The 17775-nt window shown below is 38.8% G+C and overlaps 1 protein-coding gene across 9 annotated transcripts; it reads right to left on the bottom strand.

Annotated features, from left to right (window-relative positions):
- Positions 1 to 115: 115 nt before the first annotated feature.
- MLF1 (myeloid leukemia factor 1) lies at positions 116 to 17688 on the bottom strand. 9 transcript variants are annotated; one of them, XM_041126995.1, is made up of 9 exons: positions 17553 to 17664; positions 16810 to 16928; positions 11942 to 12104; positions 8876 to 8920; positions 6402 to 6488; positions 5388 to 5516; positions 4105 to 4264; positions 3359 to 3485; positions 116 to 2402 (listed from the first exon to the last, which is right to left on the bottom strand). In XM_041126995.1, exons 1-9 carry the CDS (start codon positions 17577 to 17579, stop codon positions 2300 to 2302), a joined length of 960 nt encoding a protein of 319 aa, XP_040982929.1. In that variant the 5' UTR covers positions 17580 to 17664; the 3' UTR covers positions 116 to 2299. The 9 variants fall into 9 exon arrangements, with proteins under 9 accessions (XP_040982929.1, XP_040982928.1, XP_029884709.1 ...); XM_041126994.1 differs by having other exon boundaries at positions 6402 to 6491; positions 17553 to 17663; XM_030028849.2 differs by lacking the exon at positions 16810 to 16928 and having other exon boundaries at positions 6402 to 6491; positions 17553 to 17688.
- Between the last annotated feature and the right edge of the window lie 87 nt (positions 17689 to 17775).

Raw genomic sequence — 17775 nt, 5'->3', positions numbered from 1 at the left:
CATACTTGCCCCCATTGCGTTGCTAGTGGTGTCACATATAAGAATGTTTCAAAGCAGCCCAAAATAAGTAACGCACAAGTCATTTTGTGGTGTAGAGTAAGCCAAACAATAACCATAAATAATAAATAACTTTATTAAAGAATTACAGTTTCAGATGCTTCTACATAGAACAGTTTCTTCTGCATTACATTTTAGAACATTGTTTTGCATAACAAAGTAGTCTGTAGTGAATAGTAGCCTCTTTCCACTATAATTTTAAAACCATAGTACGTACTTGTTTCATTGATTACACGTACATATCATGTTTTTTTATCTCAGTAAAGCATAGACAAAAATCGGAGTCATCAGGTAAATACTATTTTCTGTTAAATAGCAGTGTTTCTCAAATCAAGTATTTCTGAAGTTAAACAGCAGGAAAGTTTTTCGTGTTCTATTACTGGGAGGTTTAAGTGCCATACCTGGAAAACACCTCCACGGCCTTACATTCTCAATGACATTTATTGCAAAATGGATGTTGCCTTCAGGGTATGGAAGATCAGGCCCTAGAGTTGTACTCTTACTTTTTAAGGAGAGCAAAAGCATCCTTTAGACTCGGGATTCTGGCAGACATCCTCTGGCAGGCTTGACTGATATCACGCTGTTTCAGCCTGTCCTTCTGTCGGAGGTTGCTACCCCCGTATCAGGGGTGGCAGAAGGGACGCACGCACACGTCTGCTCTAGAACATACCCTGCCTATTAAAGTAAACCATCTCTTACCTTGGCTGCTCGTAGAATGGTTCAATAGCACAAACTTATTGCCACTAGTATTTGCTCCAGTAATAGAAAGAGACCACTGCATTAAACGAGCAAAGAAACAATCGTCTTTCCCTTGTCAGAGTTCAACAGAAGTACTTTTGATTACTTTTGCACATTAATAAACACAGAATTAAATAATCTGGGGCATCTGCAGAAAGAAGTGATTTAAAGGCCATTGCCTTTTTAGCTGAACAAGTATTAATCTTAACTTACCAAACCTATTTTCTTTTATAAATAGTGCCTTTTTTTTTTTTTTTTTAAGGCTGCACTATTATGTTTTAGCCTTGAAATATATGCTATAGTGCTAATGCTAGTGTTATAGTCTACAGAAATCACTTACACTACGACATGGGGATCAATTCTGCATAAAACAGCACACAAACTTAACGCTTCTAAAACAGAGACCTTTCCTGTTCTCAGTCACACAATTGGCTTTTCTCTAGAACACCAGACTCTTTAACCAAACAACAACAACAACAACAAGGGAGATCAAGTGTTGGATTTCAGATCATTCTACATCCACTAAAAACAGGACAGAAAAGAATACAAACACATCTCATCTCAGCTAAGGGGGGAAATGGTTTCCTGTATGCAGGGCTCTTCTAGCTTTTTAGAGCAGAAGAATGGTGTAATCATTTGTTATCCAGTTAAACTACTGCCTACTCAACCAATTTCTCCCACATATTTTTCTGATTAATAGTTACAGCTGAGTTTGAGGACACAGTGGTATTATTACAGAATAATTAAAAGCTACTACAGAGAATCTTCAAGAATGAAAAATAATGAGCCACCTCCAAAGGAAATATCCAAAGGATCAAAAAAATACAAAATTGACAGTCTAGGCACAGAAAATAAGAGATGCAAGCACAGCTTATGAACATAACAACGCTAATAAACTAAAATTTATTAGAAGTATCTGCCATTTTAGTATTTCCTCTCACTTTTCGTCATGTTAAAGAAAGGTGAATCTCGGGATTCTGTAACAATTTACAGTATGATTTTAAAGCAAGATTATATATAATGGCTATTTAATTTCTGTTAATTGCAGTAGCACCTACAAAATTAATAATTATTTCAGCCACACAAAATAAAAAGATAATTTACCTTCTGCGCAAGTTACAGAGTGTGGGAAAAAGTAGTTGCACTACAAGGCTTAATAAAAAGTCTCGTAACTGAGACTGGTGCAGTTGTAGCAGAAAAATCTTGCAAATGAAAGCTTTTTTTTTTTTTTTAACAGAATTAGTGATAATCCATTAAAGTGCTTTTAAGTGGAAAGTTGGAAAGTTGCTGGTTTTTTAATTTACTGAAACTAGATGGTTTAACCAAGGGTCTGAAGTTTTAAAGAACATTCAGTTGTCAAGAGATGGGAGTAGCAAGCCACGCTAATACTTACTAAAACAAAGAACAGAAATTGGTCATATATACGTGTATACTTATAACATAAGCAATGCAGCACCATTATGTTCTTTGAAGAAACTCCATTCAAATGGAGAATGGAAGCAATTTATTTTTTGCTGCTTTTGATGGGGACATGTGTTCCTTTCACATTGAGATTCTCCAAAGAAACTCTGGGCTCCCTGGAACCTGCAATCGCAAGTGGTTTCTCTCTGAAACAAAGAACAACAAAAATCACAACCACCATACGATATGGGGGTGGGGGAATATACATTTTGTTAATTGCTTATGTGGAGGTATAGTTATTTTAGTTGTAAGACAGATGAGACTCTCCCTCCAAAACTACTTCCATTGTTACCACCATCAAGTTGGACTGTTTCCTTATCTTGCACACTCGATGAGGAGAAAGAAACAGTTTAGTTTGAAAACTGAAATTGAAGGTGAAGTAGCCTCTGTAATAAACCTCTAGAACTGAAGAAGTGCTGGAGGGAAAGTGCACAGTGTAGTTTACAGAAGAGGAGTATTTCCCTTCTGTAGCATTCTCTACCAAACATGCCACTGATAAAGGTGTCACAACTTCCACTGAAACGATGTCAACAGGAGAGGAAAAAACCTGAAGCTTTGCAGATGGCAGTCTGTGCAGGGGAGCTCCTGCATTTACAGATAAACTCCTCATTCCTACACAGACTTCCTGATTTTAAGATTAGAAGAGGTCTCATTTGAAATCTAACCCTGAAAAGAGGGGTGTGTCCATCTCCAACTATATAGAAGGTGCCTTTCCTTTTACCCAAGAGAACAGATCAACCTACTCTTCATTAAGGATTGTACCTTAATCCAACTAACCCAGTTTAATGACTGTGGGAGCAGCGACAACATTTGTACATAGTTGAGCTAAAAGCACTGGCATATTTCTCTAGAAAAAACACTCACCATTTTAGCCTATTGATTAATTGAGTAATTTTCAAAGTAAAAAACCTAAATTTTGAAGAAATTTAGTCTAACAAAAATACTGCCTTACACTGTAGCATCATGAGGAAAGGAGGAATAAACCATGCAATTTCTCCTCAGATTGCCAGTAAGCATTGTTTGTTCATGAACAGATTGCTTCAGAATTGAATTTTCATTCTGCTGCTAGTATTTCTTTATTCTGGTAGGAAACTATTTTTACCTCCTTACTTCCTTGGGTATGTGATGAATACTTCTGTATTTTGGAGCTTCTAAAGTGAATCTAGTTCTAGATGGCTTGAACTTCATAATCTCTTTCTGCCACTCTTCATCAAAGGTCTGGGCCTCAGCTGAAAAACAGTTGAAGTTTACTTTTTAATAAATGCAAACGAGATAAGACAAAACATGTAACAAAAATTGGGTTTTTTGAACGGTATTTTTTAAACTTGTGGTCCATGATTCTCCACCTGGCCTGCAAACTATTTCTGTAGTTTTTTTACAGGGGATCTGTAAAAGACAACTAAAAGCTTAGTGCCAGTAGGCTTATGTTTGGAAGATAAAAATAAAAAACCCTGAAAGTCACTATGTTGTAAAAGTATATGCAGGTTTTAACCACGGATCTGTTACATATGTATTTTATATATTAGCCACAAACAAACACACAGCAAATAGTAAAATTCTGTTAAAAGTTTGTTTGAAACCATAAAGTATAATTAAAAGTATTTTCAAATATGAGCAGCTATTGTACAAGCAAACAGTACCAACTGCATTATAACACAACATTTTCACATCTAACTGGTTACTTTAACTTACGTTGTCCAAATTTATATCAACTAAGGAAACTTGATTTGTAGACTTTCAGACTGTCTGAAAAACAGTCCCTTTTAAGATGTCTCAAGCTGGAACTTCAAAATTGGTATGTGAAACAACAGTGTAAAGGCCATTAGAAAACTGCACAAAAAGACATACTTTCATCCAGGTTGATGAATTCTTGGTTCATTTCTTCATCACCAGTCTTGCTGTTCTTTGACTTTTTAATGACATGGGCACGATCGTGAATATGATGACCAATAGCCATTTTTTCCAGTCCACTTTCAGAATCCTTAAGTGCTTTTCTTGTCTCCTTAACCTATATAAAAAAGGGAAGTAAATGTCCCTCCAACCAAAAAAAGAAGTTAAGTTAAAAAAAAAAAAAAAAAAAACAAACCAAAAACCAAAATCCAATTTTCTTCCCCAAAGGTTTTGTATCTTTCTTTTGAAAAAGTTAAGTTTTACAGGCTTTTCCAGTTGTCTCATTTACTGTGTTGGCTGAAAATACACCAACAAAGCACAGATCAAGTCTATTTTCTTTCTGCCAACAGACAGGAGGGTTAAACAAGAACACCTAAAGCTCCTTAAGTAACGTACATACTGGATATTAATTGTTGGGGGAAAAAAAAGCCTAGTCTAAATATACTACATGCAGACAAGTCTTCAACATTCTCCTTGACAACAGAATGAGTAACAGCCGATGCCAATATTCTCAGCATGAAAGGACAACTAATTACTAGGTTGTCATGTTGACTAGCTTGAAACCCAGGCAACCACTTAACACTGTGTTCATAGGTATATTATTAGAACCTTTTTGATAACTGAGTGTCTGCTTGAGCTTGAACATATCCCACAGCCAATCATGCTCAACGGCCTTTACTGCTCGCATATAGTCTTTCATGAACCTCGCTTCAGGGTTCAAATTCAAATTCAAATTTCTTAGCAGAATTAGATGCAACAGCTGCAAGGAAGTCAATGAAAGGGCATCTTCATCTGAAGCGTTACGTAAGCATTTACAAGTGCATGAGTAAAGGGGATGATTTGAAGCCATGTTTTGCATAAATAGACTGCCTCTTGCTATCTTATATTTTAGACAGAATTTTAAATGTATAAGAAGAGGATTAATTATAGCAAAGAGAAAGACATTGGAAACCGTCTTGAAGAATCAGCTGTTATGGCACTCCGTTTTTCCAGTCTTTGATAGGCATACAATTTATTTAGATGTATACTTAGAAGCATACAAATTACAAGGAAGAAAACAGCACTTTAGCTTAAGAAGCCTTTAATATAGAGCAATATTTAAACAGGCATATATTTTTCTAAATTATAAGCGTAACTGTCTCCAGTAAAAAGAACCTGAAGGAAGCTGTGGTTTGGTATAGATGAACATAAAATTCCAATAATTACATACCACCTTTTTGCTGCATCTCAGGACTACTTACACCTCCTGGAGCTGTGCGTGTCTGAGCTGAAGCTTGGAAAACTTTTGGTGGTTCATCCCCTATTTTGGAGTATGTCATCACAGAGGAGGAGCTGAATGTGTGTGCATCTGGATGGATGGACAGGTCATCCTACAAGCAATGTAGACTTTTTTTTATTAATAAAAGTAAAACTTGCAGATAAAAGGTACTACTTACATTCTGAGACTATCTTATCATTATGAAAAAGAATATCCCTCTGACAAATTAACCCTCAGTCCTGGCACCATAGATATGGCCTGTTGGAAAGAGACCTTGGCATTTGATATGCCCTCACTCTTGTCCTACCCTTGTCCGGCTACAGGTCTCCCCATGCCAGGAAACACAATAACAAGTAAAAAGCATGTGCAGCAGTTTTTTGCCCTGGCACAGTTTAGTAATGAAGATGAACCTGTAACATCAGTCTTGCCACATACAGTATACAATAAGGTGTGTAAAGAATTCAGGTGAAATAGGACTTGAGCAACAGTGGTTACAAGCCATTTTACAAGGCCAGTAAAACACAGTACATACATATACTCAGCAACACTTAATAGATACTAGCATTATCTTCAAAGGCTGTGAAGAAAGAAGAAAGAAGCAGCACTGAAAATAAAACCAGAGGGAAGTTATATGGAGGGTGGCATTTAGGTGTTTGTGGGTTTGTTGGTTTTAAGTGTACAGTAACACTTTAAACTGCTCCTCCACTTAAGGTGCCAGCTCTGGCAACAGCCAGAGACCAGATAACTTGCAGCAGTTCTAACCCCCAGAGAATCAAGCATATGTTCAAAGTAGTGTTGTTTGCAAATAATCAGTGACAGCATAGAGAATTACAACCACGATATAGTCGGGGGCGGGGGGGGGGGGTGGCGTGGAATAAATTCTTACTATCTGCTTAAGACTAGTAACCTGTTTCTTGGCAGGACTTTCTGAGTAATATTTCAAACAACTGTCATTCTCCAATATAATTAATTTTAGAACAATTTTTTAAAAACTTACAAATTTTCTTTGCATTTCCAGCATACTGTTTCTCATATTTGACATCATCCTGTCCATTGCAAAAAAAGGTTCCCCAAAATCTGCATCCTGCTAAAAGAAAAGACATTAAAATTAAAACACAGTCTTCTGACTCTTCCAAGTTCTAAAGCTTGGAAGCTGTTCTTTTACATGCATTATTTAATGCAAATCAGACCATCAAAAAGGTTTCCACAGACTGCAATTCATAGACATAGACAAGCCAAAAATGCATCTTTTCAAATGAAAAATTGAAAGCTATCATGGGGAGCTTGATTATTAAGTTGGAGATACTGGAAAGACAGAATTGAAAGATTTGACACTCAAATGTCAAAATAAGCTCACACTGTGGCCAATTTACAAGAACTATTTTCATATACCATCTAACCTAACTAGCTTCTGCTGTAAAAAGTACTAGATGACCCCCCATGCCTCATAATCTATTGAAGATCAAATTATCTCTATTATGCAAATCCTTTAATGCATATGGAATCACAATGAAAATGCATCCCAGCAGACAGAGCTGTTGCTTTGCAAAAGTAGTGTACATTACTTGTAAAAGTGCAGCATGGAAAAATCAGAGAACCATAACTTGGTATTTTAATGGCAGCTTAATTACTTGATGCTATAGATGTATTCAACAAAACATTCATTTGTTATTTTTACATGAAAGCAGAAGATCTAGTGTTGCACAGAGGATAGATACTAAGACAGGTTTACATGCACAGAATTTTATTAATAGGATCTGTAGCTGATGGCATGTACTGACCATACTGATGAAAGCTACCTTTGGAAGAAAACAAAACAAAAAAAATAGAGAGACAGGGAGACAGAAAGTAGGGAAAGGGTGAGCTCTCCTAAATGACCATCTGGGAAGACAGCAATGCTGTCCCAAATGAGCATCCTCCTCTGGGCTCCTCTCCAGTGCAGCAGGTGGTGATGATAAAGATGATTTTCACCACGCCTTTCCTCTCCTACTAGGAGCTTTTCCTCAGGACCCATTCAAACTCCCTACCAGGCTGCCTGGTTTCTGACATGAGCAGCTCTGGTTGGAGTAAGCTAGTTAAGAGCAAACACCACGCGCTGGTGGTTGGTGAGCTTCTAGACACGCGCATGCCTAGCAGCTTCCCAGGAAAGCTACTATGCTGCCACCACCACGCTCTGGTCCACAGGTACGAGGCTGTGAGAATAGCGGGGAAAAGAGCTCCCAGGGGCTCTGTGAAACGCAGCAGCTTTGGCAAGAGGCAGGCTGCTGGGTTGCACATAGCAGCCCTTTGCACTACTAAGGTGCTATGAAACACCAGGATGCTAATTAGAATAGCAAACATCCCATGTTCCTCCAACTACTGGGAACATCAGAATTGGCTATGTATTTAAAAGTTTAAAAATAAAATCTGCAGTTCAAGCACAAAACTAAGTAAAATTCAAGTATAGAAAATCTTCATTTTTTTTCTTGAGTAGCAAGAAATGTGAATCCTTATGGGCTATCAAAACCTCTGGACTATAATTATAGACAATTTAGGGTATCAAATAATTGCAAGTGTCAGTAACTCCAAAAAACTGCTTTCTACAGGTAGAAATCTAGACATTGACCAATGACATTACTATGTAATCAGCTGTACCTATGGAATTACATGCCATGGATTGTGGCAGGGGAGTAAAACCATAGCCTGTGCAGTTAATAGCAAAAGACCTTTGATTAGCTAATACACTTTTTGCATACAGCAAGTTGCCAATTTGTGCCTCTGGAAGAGATAATTAAACAAGTTATACTTTTAGATCTGAAAATTCAAAGACCCATGCTTATTTTTATCTGTTCTGCAAGTGAGAGCCACTCTAAGCTACTGGTTTTCAATCTGAGGACTCTTTAAAGCCTTCCAAAGGCAGCAAAAAGCTCCATGAGGGTCATAACAATAAAATTCTTTTTCCTTAGGTACTTTTAACAGATCTTTCACAAGATATTCCAGACCCCCAAAAAACTGAAGCTGAAAACCACTGCAAGCCCAGTTCCAGTGAAAATTCTGTCTCCAGAAGCTGGCTTGGCTTAGCTGTGACCAGTGTTACAGGTCTTGGGGGTATCACAGACACACACACACACTCCAAGCCACTAGTGTCCGTCTACAGGCAGCACTCAGTTTGGAGTCTCTCTCCATGGATTATTTCATTCATATCCATCAGAGATCAAGCACCAAGGGATACATCGCCATGTAGAAAAGCCAGCTGCTAAGTAGTAACTTTTCCAATCTTGATAACAGTGTATTTAGTCTACCCCAGCATTTTCATTTAATAAGGGGGGGGGGGCGGGAATCTTTCTTGAATTACATTGTTCTATCTATCTAAACACCAACGAAAGCAGTTTGCAGGCACACTGAGACTAGCCTTTGTCCATGCTTTAGTTATGCAGACAGTATGCACATACTAGCAAGAGCTACAAGGATTATTGCTCCTGGGATACTAACCACTCTACAAAAGCCTGCAAAGGGCATGAGGGAGCAGCTTGTTGCCTGGAAGAAAAAGGACCAGCATCTTTTAGTTATTATACCTGTTACCAGGCACAGCAGAAGTAACTTTCATATACAGCACTTTCATACACAGCAGGTGATATTAAACATCTCTGATCAAATAAAAACAGTCACTCAAGAGGACTTTGGTAATTTATAGTGTGCTACAACAATATAATACAAAGTAGTCTCTGGGTATATAGAAGTAATATATTTATACTAATGATATTGGAAAGCAATAGCTGTCACCACATTTAATAAGTCATGTTCATATGTATGTACTAGAAGCGCTTAAAGCTAGAAGTTGAGAAACATTTGTATACCATAGCAACCTTAGCACCAAAGTTATTTAAAACATGGCACAGTGCTTCAGAGATCTCTGAAAACACTTCATTCTACTCATGCAACAGAACCCCATCACTGAAAGTTGATTAAAATCAACAAATCAATAGTCCCTTTAATGTAAATTTATGTAATTAAATTTCAGAAGGCTGGCATACAATTTTAGAGCTTAAAAAAAAATTGATGCAGCTGACTTGTTCACAAGCACTCTATGTACTACAAGAGATTAATGTAAATATAAAAGATATTTCTCTAAAATATCCATACATCCCTTGCGATAAACAAAATGAAGTCTAACTTGTCAGCAGTTTCAAAGGTCACTGCAAAGAAGTTCTATGTAAATCTATCATCATATACAGAACCAACCGAAGACAAATCCCCCATGAGCAAATTATATTCTTCTGCAGTTGTATAAATAGATGTAGCTATGAACACTGGCAAGTACAGTTCCTGTTTGACCAACTGATATTGAATATCCCTATATGACAGGGCAATGAGATGCTGGAAAACACATTGATGTTTCAGGAAAGTAAGATTGGAGAGTTATATAGAAGCCTACCTAAAGAGAGACTGGTTAGACGGAAGCACCAAGCACTTTACAATAACTAAGTACAAAGAGAAGGAATTATCTGATTCTTGAATACCTTTATGAACTCTTTCAAACTGCAGTTCTGTCTGATATGTAGTGACAGAAAAGAATAATACTTTTATCTCTCTCTCAAGTGCAAAAGGATATCCTCGGAAATAAAGTTGTTAGTCATAAAGTTTATAAACTCTTTGTTTTACAATAGATACTAAAAGCTAATATATAGGACAATCAGATATCCAAACAAAACCGAATGACAGTATCTCATGTTTTACCCCTTTCCTTCTGCTCATATAATTTCCTCCTCCTCCCCTCCCTCCAAGAGGCTAAAAACTGACACTGCAAACCTGCTTGAGAAAGGAAAAGCATTTTCAAATGTGAATGCTATATTGACACACATTAAGTTGTTACAACAAATTCTGTTCCTTGTAAAACAGTTTTAGGCATGCTACAGTTTACTTAAACATAGAATTACAGTATCAGTAATCAGTATGGGTAATTTTAACAAAGTGTATTTTACAGGGTAGTAAAGATATCCATCTTTTCCTACATAAAAATCTAATTATTTTAAGTGTTTGAATAATTTCTGGAGGGAAACCAGTAAAAGCAGTTTGAGATTATTACAAGGCTCAAGTAATCAGTGCTGAGTCTTTGACATCTGACAACTCGTAGGTGAAACATGAGGAACATCAAAAGACACTGGAAAGATTTTAGCAGGTGTGGAATTCTTTTGTGCTTATCAAAATAACACAGCGCTCTTGTACCTTTAACTTCTTTCTGTAACCACAGATAAAGGTTTTCTATGCCTCACATTTATTCCTCACTGCCAAGAACAAGGGACACAACTCCTAAGCTATTAGGGTAAGGTTTGACATATTCTTTTTCTAAAGGAAAAAGAAGTCTGATCTGGTTTTAGGCACCTACTGAACCAAGGCCTAAGAATCTGCTTCAGTAGAGGAAAGATCACACCCTAATTAGATTCAGCAGCATCTATATTTGAAACTAACTGGCAATGTATGAGCACAGAGGAAAGAATCTGACAGTTACCCTTTTGACTTGTAGGTGATAGTCTGTGTTTCAGCTATGTTTATTAAGCTCTAAATATCTAGGTTTAAACAACCACCACCAAACCTGGCTGAGTTCCACAAGCCCTTGTAATCTGTCTTGTCTTCCAACTGTTTTTTAAAATCAAATGTGATTCATCAAAGTAAGAGATCATTCAGCTGCAAAATATTTTGCCTGGTGGAGCAAAAGGAACCAACTTCAAACATATATCCTTTCTAAACGCAGCAATTAGATAAGGTTTAGCTACAGAAGCATAAGTTGTTAATTGTTCTGCATGCCCAGAGAGTTGAAAAGATACTTTATGTGAAGCATAGATCATGGCCAACTTCTCAGTTTCAGGTGGTAATTTACAGAAATTCTAGGTTTCATATCAATTTCCCTGATCTTTAATTCTCCCAGTCTTATATTTAGAGGAAACATTAAGAATCAGACCAAATACAGAATGTGAAGCCTTTATTCACAGCTGCAAAGTTGAAACAGGGATTAAAAATATCTGTGTAGATACTATTTAGGTGGCTGAAACACAGCTTTGTGTTAAATCAAACTAACATAAATAACTAGACACAAGATACTAAAGTGCAGAGTGAAGGCATAAATATTTCAAAGTACCTTTTTAAGTAAAGTTAGCATAAAAAGGAAGTAGTAAGTGTTCAGAGAAGGCTCTGTCACTGGACACTTTTAATGCTTTTCTGCAATAGAAACATTTAATACATAATATTTATTAAGCCAAATATTTGATAAATATGTTTATTTCATTAAATATTGTATATTCAATGTTCAGTAACACACAGACTTGTTATTAGTCCTAAGAGAAGTTTGTCAGTGCTAGGTAATAGGCCATTAAGGAACCAAGAGAGGTATTATTCACATTTTACTCAGCGATGAAACAATCTGACCAAGGTTGCAATAGCTGAGCCAGGCCTCTGTTTCCACCAGACCAAATTTAACAGAAATGGAAATGTGAAGCCAACTATATTACCAGTAAATGTAAATTCCATGTAGCAACCCTTAGAGATTAAGAAAATACTTACTCTGTGATTTCCTCTTAGAGCAACCTGAGAGTCCTGGCGTGCTCTTCGATCTACTGTTCTCTCCCCACCATCTGTTATACTGAGAAATGGATCTCGTCCAAAAGGATCAGAAAAGCTTCTCATCATCTGCCGCATATAGTCATGGTGTGCAGCAAAAGGATCACTGAAAAAGAGGTATTTTGCATAGAAAGTCACTGGGTTTTATTCCAAGCTATGTAAAATGGCTCTAAAATTTTTAAAACTCAATTTTTTAAATCGTTCCATATGGTTCCTTATTCAAATTCTTTATTTTAATAGGACCTAACTGGGCAATCTCCTGTTCCTTACAAACTCTCGCTTCTTTCACTTTTCCTTCCATCTCTCAAGTTGGTTGGGTGTTTTAGTTCTTTCGTCTTCTCAGCTCTCCTATGGTCTTGGGTGTCCATATTGCTTTTTCTCTTTCCTCATCTTTTCAAAAAATATTCCATCTTTTGCAGCCATCTTTCACTCCAGCCTATGTTTACTATCTGCCAGGAACTATAAAATTAACCTATATTTTATTTATCACTACTTCTACCTCCAACCCCTGATATTAAAAGAATTATTTATTTATTTATTTATTTATTTTCTCTCCTTTTTTCACTTTTATCTTCCACAGCTTAGCATGGTACTACTCACTGAACTCATCATGTCCCACTAGATTTCCCCCCCACATCCCTCAAATTTATTTTGCTGGCCACTCCCATTCTACTTTTCATCCTCCTTGACCCACATGCTCTAAAAACATATACTATCATCTAAATTCAAGCCAGGTCCATCTCCTTTAGTCATCCACTATTCCATCTTTGCTTTCCCTTTCCTCCCCTTCCACAAATCATGTTCTCGCATCCCTTTTCTCTGCTTAGGAAGAAAGATTCTTACTGCTTTTGTGCTTTCCTGTTAGTTTTCTCCCTTTTCTCCCCTCTTTCTAAACACTCAGCCTCTGTTTCCAAAAACATACAGAATCCCACCAGTAACCCCAAAGCTTGACTTGCAAGTAAAACATTGCTCAAGTTGCTCTCCATTACTACTTACTTAATTCTTTGCATTCTCTAATTTGGACAAGAACTAAATATTTCTGCGGCCAAACGAAGAGCAAAATACGATTTTGTCAGAAGCACAATATATGATCAGTACTGTTGCCTGTGGTCCAAGGCTACAAGTTATTACTTCATACAAAAAACATGTTTCATTTCCACCCTTCATCTCCTGTCTAATTTACCCCTTTGCTATTCTGCTGAAAGCCACTTTATTAACATTAACAGTCATTTCCCAGGTATGTTTACTTCTACTTAATAGCAGCTTGTCTTCCTTCCTATCAATTTCCTGGCACTCCCCAGACACATCACACCCTCATTCTCTCCAGGACACCGCAGCCTTTCCCGTGACATCTCACGCATCCATGAAGAAAAACTTCAGGTTGTTCCTCTGACTTCTTCCATACCCAATCACCTCTTGAAAGTTTCCTGAACAGCTTTTCTATTCTCCCCATCCCTTATCTCCAGTCCCATGAAAACTAGTTTCCACACCACATGGCCACTTTGATCTCTTCGCTTTGTACTCTCTTGTGCCACAGTTGCATTTAATATTTTTTTTTTTTCCTTTTAAGTGATAAAGAAATAAGGTTACAAACATAACGCTGGATTAATTTTCAAACAAGATTTTTTAACACAACAATATCCCTTTAAGCTACACACAGACTTAACTCACTCCAGTGCAAAGAGAGCTTTATAGTTTAGAAGTAGTTTTACCACTGTCATTAAGCAGACCCTAATCTACCCCACTCACATGACTGCTAGCTTTAACTTCAGTCCTAATGCGATAAGCAGCTCGCACACAGCTAGTGTCCCCTCACTTCTCACAGGATGAAGAACAGATGGAAAAAGTCACTGCACAAGCCAAGATGAGGGAAGCACACAAGCACTACCCCTGTATATGCTTACTTCCATCAAATCTATTTTGACACCACAAACTTCAGATAGGTTTGGTTATCAAAACACAAATATGAATTGTATGCCATCAGTAACTTATGCATAACAAAATTTCTCCCTGGTCCCTTCCAGTTCAAAAGAAGTAGGACACTCATAAAATAAGTTATCTACAACACATCTTAAGCAAAACAAGATTCCATAGATTTCATGTAGCTAAGAAAAATGGGTTGAATTTAGTGCGCATAACATGCTGTAATATGTCTCACCTGACATAAAATAATGCTTCATACCTTGTGAAAGTGTCCTTTTTGCCTTATTTCAGTTTCTTTGGCAACTTCTCTTGGCCATTCACCCTCCACTACATCTATCTGATACACTGATACCTGTATCTAAAACTGTGGGGTTGTTGTTTTTTAAAAAAATGAAAGGTCTACGAAACAGTTTAGAAATACAGCTTCTCACTGTCAGAGACAGGGAAGCAAGATATATACTGTGGAGTGACAGATTTAGGAACAAAAGTGAAGTCTCCGAATTCCCTAGGGACATTTTAGGGAGCCATTCATAAAAAGATCTAGTGTTGTCAAGCCTCAGTATACAATTTCGGTATGCTCCGAGTAGGACAAAACCAATGGAAAGTCAACAGAGAATCTGTCTGAAGAGAAGGCTTCCAAGGAATTAAATCTACCTCAATGGCTCTGATGACTGAAACTCAAACCATAACTACAGAAGGAGTATGTCACCTTTACAAAATATATACATATATATATATACAAAAAAAACCAAGTCAAAGTCTCTCCAGTAGAGGATGCAAGATCTTAAGTTCTTTGCTCAAATCACAGATTTTATAGGATGGCAACAGGTGTAGAACAGTCTAGTTTAATTACCATTGATCACATCTGACTTAAAATCTGACCTTTCTCAGGGAGGAAAAAAGATACTTTCGATGAGACAGACATGATTTTTGCACACTTTGCACTATTATAGCATAAAAGTGATGAGGAAAAAGAAAGGGGGCTCTATAAGGGTTCTGCACACAGAATTTGTGCCCTTCACGTGTTAAGCACCGTTAAGTTATCTTCAAGATTAAGTCCTGAATGGAGACAAACAATTTATACACTTGTCCATCCACTATTCTGCAGTAACAAAATTTTGCTTAGTAAGTAGCTAATTTGACCTTCATCTGACATTCAGGTGTTTGCAGGGATCAATAAAGGGAACAAAAATGTTCAGCCTCTGAGACTGTTAGAGTCTTAAACAAGTATGTCTACTGTATGGAGAAAGAGACATTAAAAAGGCTGATGCTGCTAACTCATATACAAGCGAAGATTTTCACTAAGATGCATCTCATTTGGTAAGTTCTTGTACGATTCACGCTTAAGCTCCAAAGTTTAAGGCTCAGTGTTCCAGCTGAAACCTTTCACAGTGTTATAGTAAAAGTACAATGTTACTTCTTATTTCAGTGTACATTTTTGGTTAGTTGAAAATCAGTGTCCTAGAACAATACATTCAGTTTATTATTTTTGAAAACTGTATGATATATACTTTTTTTTTTTTTACTTTGGAAGTTATGTAAGCCTGAAGTTGCAGAATCACACTGGCAATAACACCTGGAACAATAAAAAAAAAGCTGTGTACTAGTGAATTAAAAACAGAGGCCAACTGCACTTGGCAGAGGAGATGCAGCTTCTGCACCTGTCCAGGCTATTACGGATGAAACTCAGCTGGGCCTGGGCAGCACTTTGGCTGGCTGACTGACTGGTGCTTCCCCAGGACAGCTGCTCACAGATGGAGATATTTCTTGTAACCCAGGCACTATTTCCAGTTCAGCAGTCAAAATCTCTCCTTGTGAGGCAACAGAAGCCTATTATTACACTATTTTGGAAGCTAATCTTATCTGAAGTAATAAGCTCATTTCCTTAACTATATGCAAAAGAGATTTACAAGGACAGTGCCAAGAAAATGAATCTCAATATCAGTCTCTCCCTCATCTCTTTCACACACACTCCCTTCCTCTATCTTCTGCAATCTTTTTTCCCCTACAATTTTTAAACTGCATCAGTGGCTACAATAAAAATGGATAAATAAAATGAGTAAATAAGAGGAAAGCAACTGGCATTTCAAAAGCACACTACAAATTACTACGAAAAAGACTTAATTTCCATTATTATTTTAATTTCATGCAGAGGATTTGCATAGTGAAGTTTTCTGCACAGTGTATCCTGCAAATTACTGATCAGTTGTTACAATGGGCGCACATTCCTAGAAACCAAGTGTACTAATCCATCTTGCACAGCTCTAGAAACTGTCCCAGCGCTAGGAACGTGCTTTTGCAGCTAAGCAGTAGATTCTCCTTTAAGAGGTACGAACGCAACCTCAGCTAGAATATCCTGTAACTAGGAGATACAGTCAACAAACCCACATCACAAGGCCTCATGTGTTACCCTTCCTCGTCCACCCACCAGCATTATCCCTTATCTTTTCTTGTAATGAAGCTCCACACAGCAGGTACCATGTCTTTAGAAAAACTAAGATCATTCAGGCTCCTCTGAGTTCTCTGATGCCATTCTCACCCGCTACAGATTACAGTTTCTGACAAAAGACACAAATTGGGGCCAGACTAGATACTTCAGCAGTTTTGGCTGTCCCAGCACTCTAGGAGAGCATTTGCATGACGCACTACTTACTTTTAGGTTCCAGGGGCAAAAAAAGATTCCCACAGGAAATAAACCGATTTCAGAGTTCAGTACATAGACATGCTCTACCCCAAGCACTACCATTGTGCTCGTGGTATAGAAACCAAAAAACCACGTTTGCTGAGCTAAAGCATCAGCATCCACTCTGGAAATCAGTACAAGGAGACAGACAGTTTGCCTTTACTGATCTCACACACAGGTTTGCAAAGTTTTAATGCAAGAATACCTGGTGTTGCCTTTAGCATATGCATCAACAACAGGAGCTCGGAAATGGTCTACAGCAAAAAAACACCAAATAAGCCCAGAAAAGCTAGAACATCCAGCACCTGCCCACTTTTTAAGAACCTGAAGAAAAAACAAAATCAAGAAACTCAAACCAATGGAGGTGAAGATTTCTTCTGAGTCAATGTCGCTATGAAATGATGATTAAGTTCTTCCCTGCGCTATGAGACAGTAAAAATTACAAGCATTGCTGAAGAGGGGAGCAAGAGACAAGACTCTGGTATATAAAAAAAGATCACTGGCAACAATTTAAACCCCTGCGTACTTTTAGAGGACGCTGCGCACGGCCGTTTTGTTTCAGGTAACGAGAAGAGCACGGCTGTGAACCACCCCGGCCGTTAACCCCGCACAGACACGCGTCCTCCAGGGCGACGAGAACCTCGAAGCACTTCTTCAGGCGGCCAACCTCAGACCCCGACCCGCCACCTCAGACCCGTCACCTCAGACCCCGACCCGCCACCTCAGACCCGACCCGCCGCCTCAGACCCCGACCCGCCACCTCAGACCCGTCACCTCAGACCCGACCCGCCGCCTCAGACCCCGACCCGCCACCTCAGACCCCGATCCGCCACCTCAGACCCCGACCCGCCACCTCCCCCCCCCAGCGCTGGGGCCCCAGGGGCCGCCTCCCGCCGGCCTGACCCGGCACCCCAGGGCACGGGGGGGGGCCCCGGCCGGGCCCCTCACCGGAAGAAGGGATCCTCCTCGAAGCATCGCCCCAGGCCCCCGAACATGGCCGCGGCTCCCCGGCGCTGTGAGCGCCCTTCCAGCCCCGCCGGCCCCTCACGGCGGCGCCCGCTGCCCCACGTGACACCTCCCAGCGCCTCCACTGGTCGCCCGCGGCCGTGACGAACGCGGCGGGGCGGGGCTCGGCGGGCGCCGCCGTTGCCGTGGCAACCGGCGGCGCCCG

This window comes from Aquila chrysaetos, chromosome 10 (genome assembly GCF_900496995.4).
Source record: "Aquila chrysaetos chrysaetos chromosome 10, bAquChr1.4, whole genome shotgun sequence".
Taxonomy (NCBI): Eukaryota; Metazoa; Chordata; class Aves; order Accipitriformes; family Accipitridae; genus Aquila; species Aquila chrysaetos.
Note: the sequence above shows the minus strand (reverse complement) of the source record. Positions and strands in the feature narration are given on the sequence as shown.